We start from the raw sequence: 15865 nt of genomic DNA on the forward strand, positions 1-15865 counted from the left end.
TGGGGGCCCGAGGAGGGCAGATCATGAGGTCAGGAGTTCAAGACCAGCTGGCCAACATGGTGAAACCCCATCTCTACTAAAGGTACAAAAAACTTAGCCAGGCGTGGTGGTACGTGCCTGTAATCCCAGCTACTTGGTAGGCTGAGGCAGGAGAATCGCTTGAACCTGGGAGACGGAGGTTGCAGTGAGCCAAGATCGTGCCTTTGCACTCCACCCTGGGTGACAGGGAGAGACTCTGTCTTCAAAATAAATAAATAAGTAAATAAATAAATAATACTGTCTCCCTCAAGAAATCATCTTTCTGCATGTAAAAATGTTAAGGGAATAGCTTCCTGTACCCAGGAATTAGAGTGTGTAGTAATCTGATGCATATTTTTTAAATGTATGTTGGCATTGCAGTGGGATTCTAGACCAAAGGACTAAGTACTAATAATCCTTGAGAGTCATCACCACCCTCTTGTTTCTGACCAAAACAGCTCCTAATACATCTTCTCGCTGGGCATTAGTTGTCAATATTGTATGTGTGCATGTGGGCAAAGATGAGTGGTTGTGGGTAGAGGAAAAGTGGGTACTGTCTGCTAAGTATGAAAAGAAATGAAACCTTAGAAGAATCTATTGTGTTAAAATAATGAATGATAAATAAAACTATAATTATTAGTAGTAATAATTTTTAATATATTACTGTGCTTTTTCACAAGGACTTTATAATTATGCAAAGCAATCATTATCACTTCTGTTTTATAGAGGTGGAAACTGAGGCTCATAAAAATTTAGTATAGAGTTAGTATGGAGTAGAAACTGATTCCTATACAAGCAAAAATATCATAGGGGAACTGGCCACAGGAGTTAGGTGGCCTATGTGAAATCTTCCTTCTTCCCCTAATAATTTGCAGAATTAAGCACTTCAGAAAGAGGGGTATGGGGTAGGGTTTGAGGAATCAGATTGCAGTTGGGGTTATGATTAGTTATTATGTGCTATGGCTGCTAGGAACAGAGACCTGAAATAAGAGTAGCTGAAACAAGATTAAGATTAATTTTTCCTAGCAACAAGCAAGCGTGGAAGAGAGCACTCCACAGTTAGTGCGGCAGCTGCACAGCCACCAGTGGGTCAGGCAGCTTCCGTTTTCTGCTTTGCCGTCTCGCCATGTGGCTACTATCCTTCAGTGGAAAAATGGGCACAAGATGGCTGCTGAGTTTCCTCAGTCGCTTCTGAGTTTCAAGAAATAGGGAAGAGAAGCAGGAGAACAATAAAAGTTTTTGTCTCTCTACTGAACCAGCCTCTTCTAAAGAGCTTTCCTTTAACGCCTTCATTTATATCTTCTGGGCAAGAAAGAATGGGAAAAGCAGTTGTTTGACCTGGGCACAGGGCATCTAGAGACATGAGGAAAAAGGGGAGAAAATGTTATAAGAAGTTTGAGGAAGAACACAAAGCGCTAGGTCATAAAAGTGAAAAACACAGTTGCTCTATGTGAGAGTAACAGGAAGGGTGTGTGTTGGATTGAAATTCCACTGAGACATTTAGGCACAGCCAAGGCACCTGCCAAAATGTCTCCATGAGCAAACATGGGTGTCAAACTTGAACTTGTGTAACACAACCCATGTTAGAGAAGATCTGTACTTTAGAAGGATGTCCTAAAAGAAACCTAACTAATGATCTGATCCAAAATATCAGATTATTTTGCTTTTTATATTCACTTTGGTAATCACTTCTGGTTAGATTTTCATCTTTAGAAACATGTAAAAGCTGTGGGTCATTGGATAAATTATTTCATCTCTCTGAGCCTCAACTTCCATGTCTGTGAAATGAAAGCTATTTATACTTACCTCACATGCTTTCTAAATTAGAGAAGGATGCATGATAATAATGCATGTATAAGCCAGTGCAGGGGCACCTAGTGCAAATAGTAAGTGGTAACTAGTATATAGTTGGCAAAGTCATTCTGATAGGAATATTGATCGTGTCTCCTATGATTAGCCACTGTGCTGCTCTTGGTTGCCATCCTGCTGGGGTACTTTAGAAGATGCTGCACCTCTAAGCAGGGTCATCATACATTTATCACCTTTCTTTCCAGGGCTCAAGATGTCTTCCGCCAGGCAATGAAATCTGCAAGTGTGCTCCTCCACGTGCTTCCTCCACAAAACCGTGAACAGTATGAAAAGTCAGTCATTGGTTCTCTTAACATTTTTGGTAACAATGATGGTGTTTTGAAAACCAAAGTGCCGCCTCCTGTCCATGGAAAATCGGGATTAAAGACAGCAAATCTCACAGGAACTGATAATCCTGAAACAGATGCATCAACTTCCCTGCAACAAAACAAGAGTCCCCGAGTACCAAGGCTGGGAGGAAAACCATCCTCTCCCTCACTCTCCCCTCTCATGGGATTTGGCAGCAAGAAAAATGCAAAGAAAATTAAGATTGACCTAAAGAAAGGTAATTATTAAATTATGCCTAATAGCATTCTATTGTTGTAACATGTAAAATTGGTTAAGAGAAATGCATTAAGGCTAATTTAGTTAATTCTCCCTTCATTTAATTGTATCAAAGAATAGATTTAAGTGTATTCTTAGGTAACTTAAATTTCTTGAAATTGTACTTTTTTATTATTTTCTTCAGAGCGTATAGATTATTTTAAACAAGAAAATAATAAAGACATGTTGGGAAGTGGAAAGAATCATTGCAAACCTGATATCAACAGAGCAATATTGTATTACAACTTAATACTAAATAGGCATGAAAATTCAGTTGTCCCTGTTCTGAGCACGATTAGTGGTTCTTGAAGCATCCTTTAGGCCATGTCCAAAAAGCATATTGTTTTTCTAAGACAGTCTTCTAACAACAAAAATTTACTCCTCAGAAAGCAAATATGTAATGTTTACTAATTTCTCTGATTCAACATCGCAAACATTTAAAACATAATTTCAAAAGCATGTATAATATTTTCTTTCTTCATCTTTTTCAACTTTTCTATCCATTTCAAGCACAGATCAGTGAGATCATGTATGTACATGCATATTTTTGCAGTATTGTACACACATACATAAGCATTCATGTGCTTCTGTGCTTTTGTTCATTTTGTAACTTCTGCTTTATATTACCTTCCCCCGTTGCAACCTTCTGAAATTCTGTGTTTTTCAAGACAACTCAAAAGAAACCAGGATCTTATAGATACTTGTCTGAATTAATAGAGAATTTATGGTCAAAAGGTAGTTTTAGAAAAACTTTTAATGTCTTTCAAAAACAAATAATGTATCTTTAATTAGGATATGAAAATTATTCTGGAAAGATTCTCTGATCAAAATTTCATTCACCTATAAGAATTCTATTCTGGGAATAATATACATTGACTAGTAGGTACAAAAATACTTCAGTGTACTTATCAATCAGGTTTTTTATTTAAATGCCTCAGTTGTATTTTTTGTAAAAATGATCCAGCTGTGTGTAAGACACAGATTTGGGTGTTTTGGGTGTTTTGGGTATAGAAAAATGAATCAGACACAGAATCACCTTAAAAATTTATTACAAAGCCTTGAATGCAAAAATGAAAGATATGACATCACATCTGTACTTTGGCAAGATTAATCTGACAGCAAAAAGATACACTGAAGACAAGGCCAAACAACAAAGGATAAGTAAAGGGTGCACTGCATCTCTCTAAAGGTGGAAACATAATAGGCATGTGTTAATAAATGACTGGTTGTAGGAAGGAAAAAAGAGAAGAATTACAGTGATTGCTGAGGTTTTTCAGCCAGAGCAAGTTGCATAATGGAGATGTCATTGCTAGAAATTAGAATTTTAAGTAGATGAGGATATTTGAAAAGGTCAGGATCTGGATTGGAGAGGAGGTACATAGTGAAGTTTGAAATGTGCATGATGACATCTAGGAAGCTGACATCAAAAAGAGACATTGGAGCCATAGAGATTTAGGTCTCTTTCACTGGAAGATATACTTGGATCCAGGAACTGGCCAAGGCAGGGAATCTAGGAGACAAACTGGTCTAGGACAGATCCTTGGGGAACATCTATGGCTACATGGGAGGACAATGGGTAAGATTTAGAGAGAGTGACGGATGTGATGTGATCAGAGATAGGAAAATAATCAGAAAATAAAGACATGAAAACCAAAGAGAGTCAATTTCAAAAAAATGGTGGGAATCATCAAAGCTGGACCAACAGAGATGGTCGTGGGTAGGTCACTGGTGATGGAAGCTTGAAGAAGCGGTAAGATGGAAGTAAGGATACTTCAGGGTAGAGAAATCTGAGCATACCTTTAGACTGAGTGAAAAATACATGAGAAGGGAGAAATTGGAGATGCAGGAGAACAGGACGGGAGCAACAAGATACTTGCTGACCAGACAATGGGATGCAGCAGTACGAGGAACTGAGACACAAGTAGAGGGCTCAGCCACAGGTTGTCCAGCTCATTTAAGAGGCTGACAGAATTTTAGTCAAATGGCCTTTTGCTTCTCAGAAAGTATGAAGTCAGGTTATGGTTTATTGAGAAATCAATCTCCTGGGCATCTGGATAACATGTGCATTTCTTCTAGAACCTGAATAAGCCAAAGTGTTACACATCTGGATTGGGCCCTAAATTCACTTTGATACCGTCATGGCCTGTCAGGACCTATAATCTGCATTTGAAACCCAAATAACTGAAGCATATTTAAAATGTCCCAGAATGTAAATATTTTACTGATTCTATATTAGTCTAAATTAGATAGATCTTACTGTAAGATTGAATATAATATTACTCATGCTTAAGATGACTATACATTTTCCTGTTCTTATACACTAGGCCCTGAAGGACTTGGTTTCACTGTGGTTACCAGAGACTCTTCCATACATGGTCCTGGTCCCATTTTTGTAAAAAACATTTTACCAAAGGGAGCAGCAATAAAAGATGGCCGCCTACAATCAGGGGACAGAATTTTGGAGGTAAGAATTGGAATTAATAGTTGTATGAAAATATTTCTTGGCATTTAAATAATGCCATTTAATTGCATTGAAATATATATAAATATAAATATTTTTATTTTGAACCTAATATATATTAAAAATTATTACTTATAGACAAGATAAGAACTTTAATTATAGAACTGGTTAATGAGGAGTCTAACTTTGTAAATCCCCAATAAGGTCAGTGATATGGGGCCAAATGATAATGAAAACAGTTTCTGATCTTCCCTCTCTTACTGCTACCTCTTAGGGTCCCTGTGAAATTTGGATTGAATCTAAGAATTCAACATATATTCAGTTAGGCTAAAAAGTTAAAAAGTCTTTATAATAGTCTTTTCAAACTTGGCCAGGACAAGCCAGAGTATCTCAGGTCATTCTATGCTTTGTCCATATCCCTATCATCTGTGCTAGGATAGCAATGAAAACAGCTGGAAGGGATTTTGCAGAGAGATATATTTGGGATACCAAAAGCAAGAGGGTGGCTGTTTGTTTTCATTTATTTTTGTCTGAGAACATTATCATCTTCATAATTATATATTGTCCATTTACCTTTGAAGCAAACATCTTCATTAAAAGCAACACTTTAGCTTTTCATGTTGTTCTAGATCATGAAAGAAGATGCACCAAATGACTAATGTAGCTCCAAATTAGAATTTCCATTAATCTATGATAATCTGGTGACTATAATTTTCTAAATACGTTTAAAACCTGCAGGATTCTATTGCTAGATTCCTATTTGCAGAGAAATTTGCCTTGTGATCATGGTTCACTCTGCTTGTTGAATTAGGCAGAAAATGGCGCTAAGTAAGCCTTTGAAATCTGCTTTCTACCTTAAGTGGAATCATTTTCTGGTATCTGTCAGTCCAGTTTCCCCCACATAAGAATGTGATGTCTTAGGAAAAACTGCTGATATTAATTACTGACTCTAAGTTCATCCAGCATCATAATGATGATGCATTATGGGAAACATTGTTGGGTTTTGCCCATGTATTTAGTTTTCATCTTTTCAGAGCTTCCTCAAGTATGGGAGCCCACTTGCTTCTTGTTTTCAAAAACTATCTAGTGTAGAAGGAGATAACAAGTATTGTGATTGTGGCTGTTCATATGCTTTTATTCATTAGGTAAATGGGAGAGATGTCACCGGACGAACCCAGGAAGAGCTTGTGGCCATGCTCAGGAGCACCAAGCAGGGGGAGACAGTGTCGCTGGTCATTGCCCGCCAAGAAGGACATTTTCTGCCCCGAGAGTTGGTAATGTTCAGATCGTGGTCTCACTGAATTTTTAATGCCGAGCTTAATACACTCAGTGAACTCATTATAGCTGAGAAACGAGTTCTAAATCGCAGGCTTCATTCATAACCAAAGTTGAATCACACTCAGGGTATTTTACCCCATTTGGGGTATCGCACTTTTAGAACATTGATACAGCCAGTGGGTACATGTAAACAGTGCTTCCGGGGCACAGATTCAAACACCTTTAGCAATAAGCAACTATTCAACGGTATGCAACTAATTCAATAAAATATATATTGAATATGTGCTATGTGCGAAGCCCTAGGCAAAACACAGTCAGCAAAATAATTTGTGGACCTACTTTAATGAGTTTACAGTCTAACAGGAAATAAAAAGATAGCCAAGTATTCAAAATGGCGATGAAAATTATGAAGGGAAAATGCAAAGTGCCATGATAACATAGAACAAGGGTATTTAACCTATTCTTGAGGGCTGGGATAGACATCTTGAGAAAGATGAGTTCAAAAGCCTTATTAAAAATGTATACCCTTAGACCTAGTAACTAGACTTCAAGTAATCTGTCCTAAACTGATGATCAAAGATGTGGAAAAAATTCATGTACATTGATTTTTTCCCCTAAAGTCCTATCTATTGCAGTGATATATTGGGTCCTGTATAACTATAAGGCATTGGTTAGATAAATAACTAGATAGCTAGCCAGTGAAATATAGAAGTACTTAAAATGGTTTCTGTAAAAAAATTGATAATAACATGAGAAAATGTTCATAATCTAATACTATATTTAAAAGTAGGATATAAAATTATGTGTGTAGTATCATTAAATTACATTTTAAAACTTAACAACTAGAAGCAGATACATCTGGGATATCGGTTATGAGAGGTTTTCATTTTCTTTTTTTACAATAAATACATATTGTTTATTTTATTGAAATTGTGCTTTTAAGAAGGCTATAGAAAATTCAAAAGGGGGACAGGTGCAGTGTCTCACGCCTGTAATCCCAGCACTTTGGGAGGCCGAGGCAGGTGGATCACCTGAGGTCAGGAGTTCGAAACCTGACCAGTATGGTGAAACCCCGTCTCTACTAAAAAATACAAAAAGTAGCTGGGCATGGTGGCATGTGCCTGTAGTCCCAGCTGCTCAGGAGGCTGAGACAGGAGAATCGCTTGAACCTGGGAAGCAGAGGTTGCAGTGAGCCAAGATTGCACCAGTGTACTCCAGCCTGGGCAACAGAACGAGACTCTGTTTCAAAAAAAGAAAAAAGAAAAGAAAATTCAGAAGGGATTTTATAGCTAATAACAAATAGAAACAAATGTGATAAAAGGACTTGTATTTACTCCTTGTTATTTCCTTTGAATCTGTATAAGAATTGACAGAGGCACATGTAGGTTCCCAGAGTTAGGTTATCGGAACAGTAAGGATTAGTTGACAGAACTGATGATGTTTCACTTGAAGAAGAGAAATTTTAGGAGACATGATAGTTATTATCAAATATGTAAAGAGTTATTGTATGGATTGGAAAGTAGACCTAATCTGTTTCTTCAGACAGTCTGTACCCGTTAATCTACTTATGCATTAACTCAACCACTTACTAACCATCTGCTGTGTACAAAGTTGGAGGTTCTGGGGATACAAAAATAGTTAAGACTTGCTCCGTGCCCTCACTGAGCTTGTTCCAAAACAAATAGTTGGAAGAGGATAATGTTATGAGAACTTTAATGGACCTGTCCAGGAAGGAAATGGGTTAGTTAGAATATTTAAACAAAGCTTGCCTCGCCAACTGTCCAAGATGCTCTCGAAAAAGTTTCCCCATTGAGGTTAAGTAAGACTACACAAAAATTAAGTTGTCTCTCTGATCCTACCATTCTGTTACATATATTTATATTTATGTTTGAGTCTACAACCTTGTCAAATCACCTATCTTATATATTAATGCTCCCTAATACCTGCCAAAAGGATCCATCACCTCAAAGCCAAGTTTCCTTGGCATGGAATTTTCTTTCTCCCTTTCCTTCTCTTTCCCATCATCTTACCCATTTTCCCCTTTCCTTATTGTATACTCTGGGGAGATCTGTAACAAAATAGGGAAAATAAGAAAAAAAGAGTGATCTGAGTCATGCAGATATAGTCCCCATTTCCATTCCTCTACTTGACTCCTCCATACCCAACCATTTGAAAGGTAAAATCCTGAATGTCTGTCTCATCTCCTCACACTTCCTAGAGAAATGATGCAGAAACTTGGAGTCTGGATTTTTTTTCTAAAATACAGATGGATTCTTCTTTCAATCTTTTATTTATCCAAAGACCTTGGTCTTTCTCTACAAGGGTCAAAGTGAAAAGAAACAATAAAAAAGGGGGCAGTATGTGTATGCACTACAAGAGGCCCTTTCATTTCTTGTCTGATATTTAGGTTGCTAGAAATAAAAACTCTCCAAAATCCTCAGTGTTACTATGTGCTTATTTCTGAGATAGGAGAGCAAAGAAAGAAGTTTTGATTGTGTATTCCATTGAACTGTGGTCCTGGAAGAAATAAAACCCTGCATAAAAACAAATATTTCAGCCAGCCCCTGAGCATGCAAAAGAATGCAACAACAGAACTCCAACTAGGAACTTAAACCCTCGAGCCTGCAGTTTCTATCTAGTAGTTCCTTATACCTTTCTCCCGTATGTCCTCTAGAATTTTTAACCCCATAGTTATTACCTTCTTCCTAGAAGCTATGCCCCTCCACCAGGTAAGGGATGCTGATTTATCCCAGTTTGAAGCTCTGAATTCATTCCTCATCAAAGACAATTACATCTGTAAGTTAGCAACTGGAATAACATTTAACATTGTCTCTGGAGTTCACATCCCAGAATTCAACTTCTGTATCCACCACTTACTAACTGTGTGATGTAGAGCAGTTCAGAACATCACTCAGAGGGTGTTTCCTCATCTGTATTGTAAGAATTGTTGTGAAGATGAAATGAGATAATACAGGCAAAGCTTGTAGCATAGTTTCTGGCTAATTGTAAGTTCTCAAAATACGTTAGCTATAATTTTTTTTCTAATACATGACCATTTCTGTAGTAGTGTAAACACAATTCTATACTCTAGATATATTATGGGGTAGATAAATTTATGCAGGCTTGCTTGGGACTAACCACTATTTTTGAACAATGATTTTTTTTTTATTATTTTATAATGTATTCTGGGATCCAAAATACTGAGTTACAAACAACATTTTTATAACCAGTCAAATTGATAAGGGAGGCAGCTGTATGTATTATTTCACTCTCATTTAATGGAATTTAGTGAAATTTGATTTCTATCCCAGAATGACATAGGCCAAGTCCACCAGGGAGCATATTAAGTTAACTGTGCAACTGTGAGATTATAAGTGCAAACGAATTATTTGTTCTCATTGTTTCTAGTTCTATACTAAATTTGGAGGGTATATGCTTAGTATTCATTCCTTTAGAACTTTCTAGCAAATATCTAGACTCTCAAAAATAGTTGACAGTCAACCATCCAAATATGTGGAATTTTCTTTGTCACCATAGCAAAGCAAGGGCATTTGAGGTTTATAAGCACCTAAGTCATGTGGACCCATAGTCTTCCTATTGGAGAAATAAGGAAAAGCACTTTTTTTCCAGCCCAAATGCCTGCCTCAAATGCCAAGAGGCAAGAACCTTGCAGGAAGTTTAAAGAGAGGTGATGTTTGGCACGTGCTGGGCTATTTCAGTGGGAATTACTTCATAGTGTGGCATGCACCGGCCTGTTTGAAAGGGCAAGATAAAGAAGTGTGTTATGTGATACATCTTTGTGTTTTCCTTTCAAAAACTTGAAGGTGATATCACTTTGGTCTCTTCTTCCTTATCATGATTGATGTACACACTTTCCATTGAAAATCTGGCAGGATGAAGGAAGGACAGCACTTCCTACTTTTGTCTTGTTCTATCTCCTTTGAGGAAAACAAACTGTGTTTATTGTTTTCCTCTTCTAAGAAACTGTCCTCTTTTGTTAAGCCTTGCTGTTCTGCGAGCTCTGTACCTTCTTAACAGCACTGCACTGCCTAGTTTCTGACGCTTAAATCTTCCTTACTTCCTTGTTATCGTTAGCTTCTTGTAAAGTCTTAACACTTAAGCTAAGGGAGCATGTGGTCAGCAGTTATACAGGAAGTCCCAATATAGAATTGTATCTTGGATGTGACTCTGTCATTCTGAAGGCCATGGTATCCATTTCCTGGTCATTTCTCCTGACCTGCCACCTAAAAGAACTGTGCTGAACTCCTATATTCTAGTTTGTGTCCTTCCTGAGCAATTGATTAACATCACAAGTTTAGCAGCATATTTAGCCAACCTTCTTTCCATCTGGGGCAGACCGGGTTGAAAATCAAGTGAGAGGAATTTATATAATAACATTACAACTATTTAGCTGTTTCTAGTATCTTTACCAAAAGAATGGTATTTCAAAGGTAATCTTTCTGGAATCCCATTCTGAAAGATCCTTTGGTGTCCTCACCCCCTGACTGGGTGAGAGTTTACTGAAGAGGTGTTCACATAAGGAAAAGTTTTGCAGAAGGTACTTTGAGATTAGTTTTGGTAATAGATTTAGAATCTGAAGGCTAAACTGCTGTCTGTGTCTATACTTGAAATGAAAACTATGCTAGTTAATCAGTTGGTGGTTTGTGTGGTCAGTCCTGTAAGAGATGTGGCCTACAAATTCTTTTCTGTCTCTGATACCTGAAATTCTTTCTTATGCTAAATGTCAGATAAAGCCATATTTCCACTTAAGAAAGCTCCTGAAAAACTGAAGTTTTTCTGTTAATTTCATGGCTTCATTTCTTTAAGAGCTAGAGAGAGAAGGAGAAAGTTATTTGCTATGTATGTGTGTGTACATGTGCATGTATGTGCATGTCTTCTTTTTTTATTGGGTAGAAAGGAAGATTCTGCCCTTTCTTTGTTAACCTCTTTAATGTTTCATTTTCTGACCTGCTGCCTTATTTCTAAATCATCCTGAAAATCACAGCAACCTCTGGTGGGTAAAATGAGCTAAAAAAATTTCAAATGTATTTATAATTTCTACCTGCCAAGTTTGCCTGCTATTTGATGCTGGCCTCTGCAAGTGAGATTAACTGTATTTCAAGCAAGCAAGTTTCTCCTGCCTGGCATGATTGAAAACCAAAAGTTAGCCATGTTTGTCATGCTGCTTTGACCTTCACTTAGGAATATTGCTTTTGATGAGAAAAAATGATGCACACGCATGTGGAGCCCTACTTAACAGTTGCTGAGCTTAGTGTAGTCCAACACTGTCATAGTTACCTGTCCCTGTGACTATCTTAGCATGCGAGATGTGATTCCAACTTCTTCATGGTTTACTCTTTCTTACTATTAAGTAAAAAATTCACATCTTGAAATGTCAAATTATTTATCATCATAAATTATAGAATTTTGGTTTGAAATCTTAGATGAACCTCATTTAAATGATATATTATTTCATTCCCTTTGGCTATTTGATTCAAATGATTCCATGCTTAATTAACTGAGATACTTAAGGAAGAATGAATATTATAGCAGTTATTTGTGGATAAGTAGCAGAAATTGAAAGATAATTTCAAAATGATTTTTCTACCTAAACTAATGTGCATGAGATATGTTTTGGAATTTAAATAATTATGCAAAATCCAAAGTACCTTGCTATATTTTATGTATTCTCCAAGCACAGTTCATGTCTTATGATGAAGTCCTTGCTAAGACAGAGTTTCTTTTTCAGCTTTTCCCTACAATAATTTCCATTTTCTTCTTACTGCATTTTCATTCAACCAGTATGTACCGAATCTTAGTCAAGGCTCTGCAACATGAACTTCCAGAGATGAAGCTAGAAGCTTCATCTGAAGATGTGTCCTGTCTTCAAGGAGCTTCTAGCCCAAAAAGAAAAGAAGAGTGATAAGTGGATCAAATGAGCAAATAAATTGTTACAGGGATTCAAAGTATGTCAGGAACGAAGAAAACCTTCAAGAACATGACAGCATTTGAAAAAGAGACTTGAGAATTGAATAAGTATCAAGATTCAGAGCCACACGGGTGAAAGAAATACTCTCTTCAGTTACTCAGAGATTGGAAAGTACAAAAGTACAATAAGACAGTTAGCAGCCCAGTTTGACAGATTACTGAACAGGAGACTAACATGAGAAGTAGTGCTATTTTGAATAAGTTTGGAGGGGAAAAAAGATGTTGGGATATCTATTAAGAGCTTATTGTAATTCACTAGAGGGTACCAGTAAGGAGCTTGGGACCTGGAATCAGTCACACGTGGGTTGAGCCTTGACTCTATCACTTATTGATTAAATGGCTTTGATGAAGTTATCTCCCTGAGCCTCCATTCCTCTTCTGTAACACAGGGACTACACTAGTGTCTACCCAAGAGACTAGTTGTTAGGATTAAATGAAATGCATGTAAAATGCTTACAGTGGGCCACAGAGAATGGGATTTAACAAATATTCCTTGTTATTATAACCATTGCTCATTTGAATGAGAGATATTAAGGCACAGATTAGATTTTCCCACCTGTTAAGAATGGAGAGAAGAAAATATTGAGGTAGAAAACTTTGGTTTTGGCAACTGGTAGATGTGGGAGTGAAGGAGTGAGAAATATCAGTAATTCCAAAGTTTTTAGTTTGGCTGTGTTGTGATATCATTACTTGTTGCAGGAGAAAACAATTTTTATTGTCCTAGAGTTTTATGACTTTCATGAATCCCAAGCTGTTTTACGGGCCAGTGAGCCTCGGCATTTTTCTTCGCCTACTCTCTGCTCTCATTCCAAACTCTTCATCTTTGAAAGGGAGGACACTCCTCTCCTCCCTTTTATCTCAAAACTTCTTAAGATATCTACTTATAGGTCATTTGCTTGGGCAAAGCTTCCTTGAACCCCCAGGTCTAGTTTATGGAACCTTACGTAGTTTTCCATCCATATTAAGGGTTCACCTTAGCATGCGCCCGAATCACACAATATTATAATTTCTCCAGTAGACCTTAAGAACTGTAAAGAAATAGTCCTTAAGATGCCACATTTGGGAATCTCATGGCCTGGATGTGAATCCCTGCTTTGCAATTTCATTCAGCCTTTCAGTGCCTCAATTTCCTCTTTTGTTAAAAATGAGGATAAAAGCAACACCTACCTTGTAGGGTTGTGTGAGAATTAACTGTGTGCAGCTGTTGGCACACAGTGAGTGCCAAATCATATTAATCCTTGTTATTTCCTGTGCCTAGAGTACAGTGTATGCTCAGTGGATATTTGTTGACTGAATGAATGAAAGCTATGCATTACTAAAGTTGGTGATATAGAAGGCTGGGAAAGGTATTGCTAAATGAGCCATTACTGCTGGTCTGTATCTAGTCTGCATTCAGTATATTATTATCCTGTACAATTCTTTTAAACCAAATTTAAAAATTATATGCAGGAATTTTCTCTGAGCAATAGCAATTTCTGACTTACAGCTACGTGCCACAATGAGGGTTAGGATAGTTTTCCATGTAAATGACAGCTTCAGTGGTTTAAGTTACCATGATGACATTTGCACAATCTAGTTGTACAGTTTACTTGTAAAGACATGTGAAAGCCATAAGTATCATGTTATAATTTGAAATGTTAGAGGTATTTTTACAGTATCATGTTAAAGTATTTTAAATGCTTCAATTTGGGCTGCAATAATTTGTTAGAACAATGGTTCTCAGAGTGTGGACTCAGGCTAGTAGTCTTGGCATCACTTGGGGATTTGGTAATCATGCAGATTTCCAGGCTCCCTCCACACCTACTGAACCAGAAACTCTGGAGGTGGGCTTAGAAATCTGTGTTGTAACAAGCCTTCCAGATAATTCTGTTGCTCACTCAAGTTTGAGAACCATTGGAATAGTGGTTTCATTATAAAGAACATGAAGCCTGTGGGATTAACTTAGTGGCTATTACTGACTAGCTTCAGTGATCAAATTTTCAACTTTATGTTTCCTATTCTGTGAAAAATTTCTTGTTCTGGGAAAAATATTCTGTGAAATTTTTTAAGCCCAGTTGAGTTGTGCCTTTTTGGCCATGTGCCCCTCATTTTGGCAAAGGGCCAGTGCTGAGTGCAATGCAGTTACCCAACTCAATTACCCCTGATTCATTTAGGCAAACTCAATTGTACTTGACTTTCTCAGGTCCAACTCGATTGTGCTTTAAAATTTCCACACTCAATTTGATTGTGCTCAAAATTGTTTATGTGCCACCTTGTAACTTGTAGATTCAGACACATATCACAGGAAGTACTTTTGAGAGGCTTGGAATATTGGGTTGTTGGTATTTGTTTGCAGTTATACCCATTTCCCTTCTTCCTTTCCTCTTATCACCTCTATTGGAGGCTTTAGGGTAAGATATGTTCCATTGACCCCATTACATGGACAATATTCCAGCATCCACCCTTCTACTATGGTTGGACTCAAGTTAGAGATTTCACAGATTCTAGGAAAGTAATCCTTAAACTGTCACAAAGCAACTGTGCTTAGTTTCCATTTATCTCATTTTAAAGATGAAAGTGAGGTACAGAAACACTGCCCCTTAGCAGCATTTACATCGTCAAAATCAGAAATACAACTGGGTGTGGTGGCTCATGCCTGTAATCCCATCACTTCAGGAGGCTGAGGTTGGTGGATTGCTTGAACCCAGGAGTTTGAGACCAGGCCGGACAACATGGTGAAACCCCATCGCTACAAAAAAAAAAAAAAAAAAAATTAACCAGGCATGGTGGCACACACCTGTAGGCCCAGCTACTTGGTAGGCTGAGGCAGGAGGATCATCTGAACCTAGAGAGGTAGAGGCTGTAGTGAGCCAAGATCATGCCACTGCACTCTAGCCTGGGCAACAGAGTGAGACCCTGTCTCAAAAAACAAAGTCAGAAATAGCTTTTAAGTAAGACTTCCACCTCACTGAGGTAAACGCTGTACCTTCTCTCACTTGTGCAATGTGCTTAGAGACTGGGTCCTTAATCATGGCCAGCTTTTTGAATGTGCTCAATAGCCCACAAGGCCAAGGGATTAATAGTCATTTGCTGCTCCCTAAGAAGTACTTATATCTGGAAGAATTCTGCTGAACTATTGTCAGCAAAATCTAGTCTTGATAAAATAGATGATGATAAATGCTGTGGTTCAGCATTATTAAAACAGATGGAGGAAGTGCAGGGCTATTTTGCTGGGTCGTATGGCTTCCAGGTGTCAGAATGTAAATACTTAATGGCTTTTATCACAAGATGGGTTTTGTTGGAGATTGGAAGGTAGTGGAAGGAGGAGTGTTCTATGCTGTAAAGATCTCATGACATTTCAGAAAATTGGGGCCTAAATACATTGTCTTGCAAAGTTAGCAGTGAAGAGCTATGAGATTTGGCCTCATTTTCATGGTGCATGACATATGTCTTATTAGTGGCGACTGTGGCTATGATTATGCTTCTGGAGACTGGAGAAAAAGAATTTTCTGAATTTATATATTTGAACAGCTCAGAAAAAGTCATATTGTGACCAACCACCTACTATATCCTTCTTATCATCCAGTTAGCCAAATGTTACCAGTAATTTAGGCCAGCTGTTGATTTGGAGCAAGCTGGATAAGAAGTTGGTTACAAAACTTAGGGGACAACCTCAATTTGCTTAATTGC

General features: G+C 37.6%; 1 protein-coding gene across 11 annotated transcripts in view; it reads left to right on the forward strand.

The window, feature by feature from the left end:
- Window positions 1–15865, forward strand: part of PARD3B (par-3 family cell polarity regulator beta) — a 1076689-nt gene that overhangs the window by 565799 nt on the left and 495025 nt on the right. For all 11 annotated transcript variants that reach the window (XM_024243295.3, XM_024243296.3, XM_024243297.3 and 8 more), the window contains 3 exons: window positions 2073–2431; window positions 4794–4933; window positions 6076–6204. In XM_024243295.3, the coding sequence (XP_024099063.2) occupies window positions 2073–2431; window positions 4794–4933; window positions 6076–6204 (628 nt within the window). The remainder of the gene's footprint in view (window positions 1–2072; window positions 2432–4793; window positions 4934–6075; window positions 6205–15865) is intronic.

The sequence above is a fragment of the Pongo abelii genome, chromosome 11 (assembly GCF_028885655.2).
Source record: "Pongo abelii isolate AG06213 chromosome 11, NHGRI_mPonAbe1-v2.0_pri, whole genome shotgun sequence".
NCBI lineage: Eukaryota > Metazoa > Chordata > Mammalia > Primates > Hominidae > Pongo > Pongo abelii.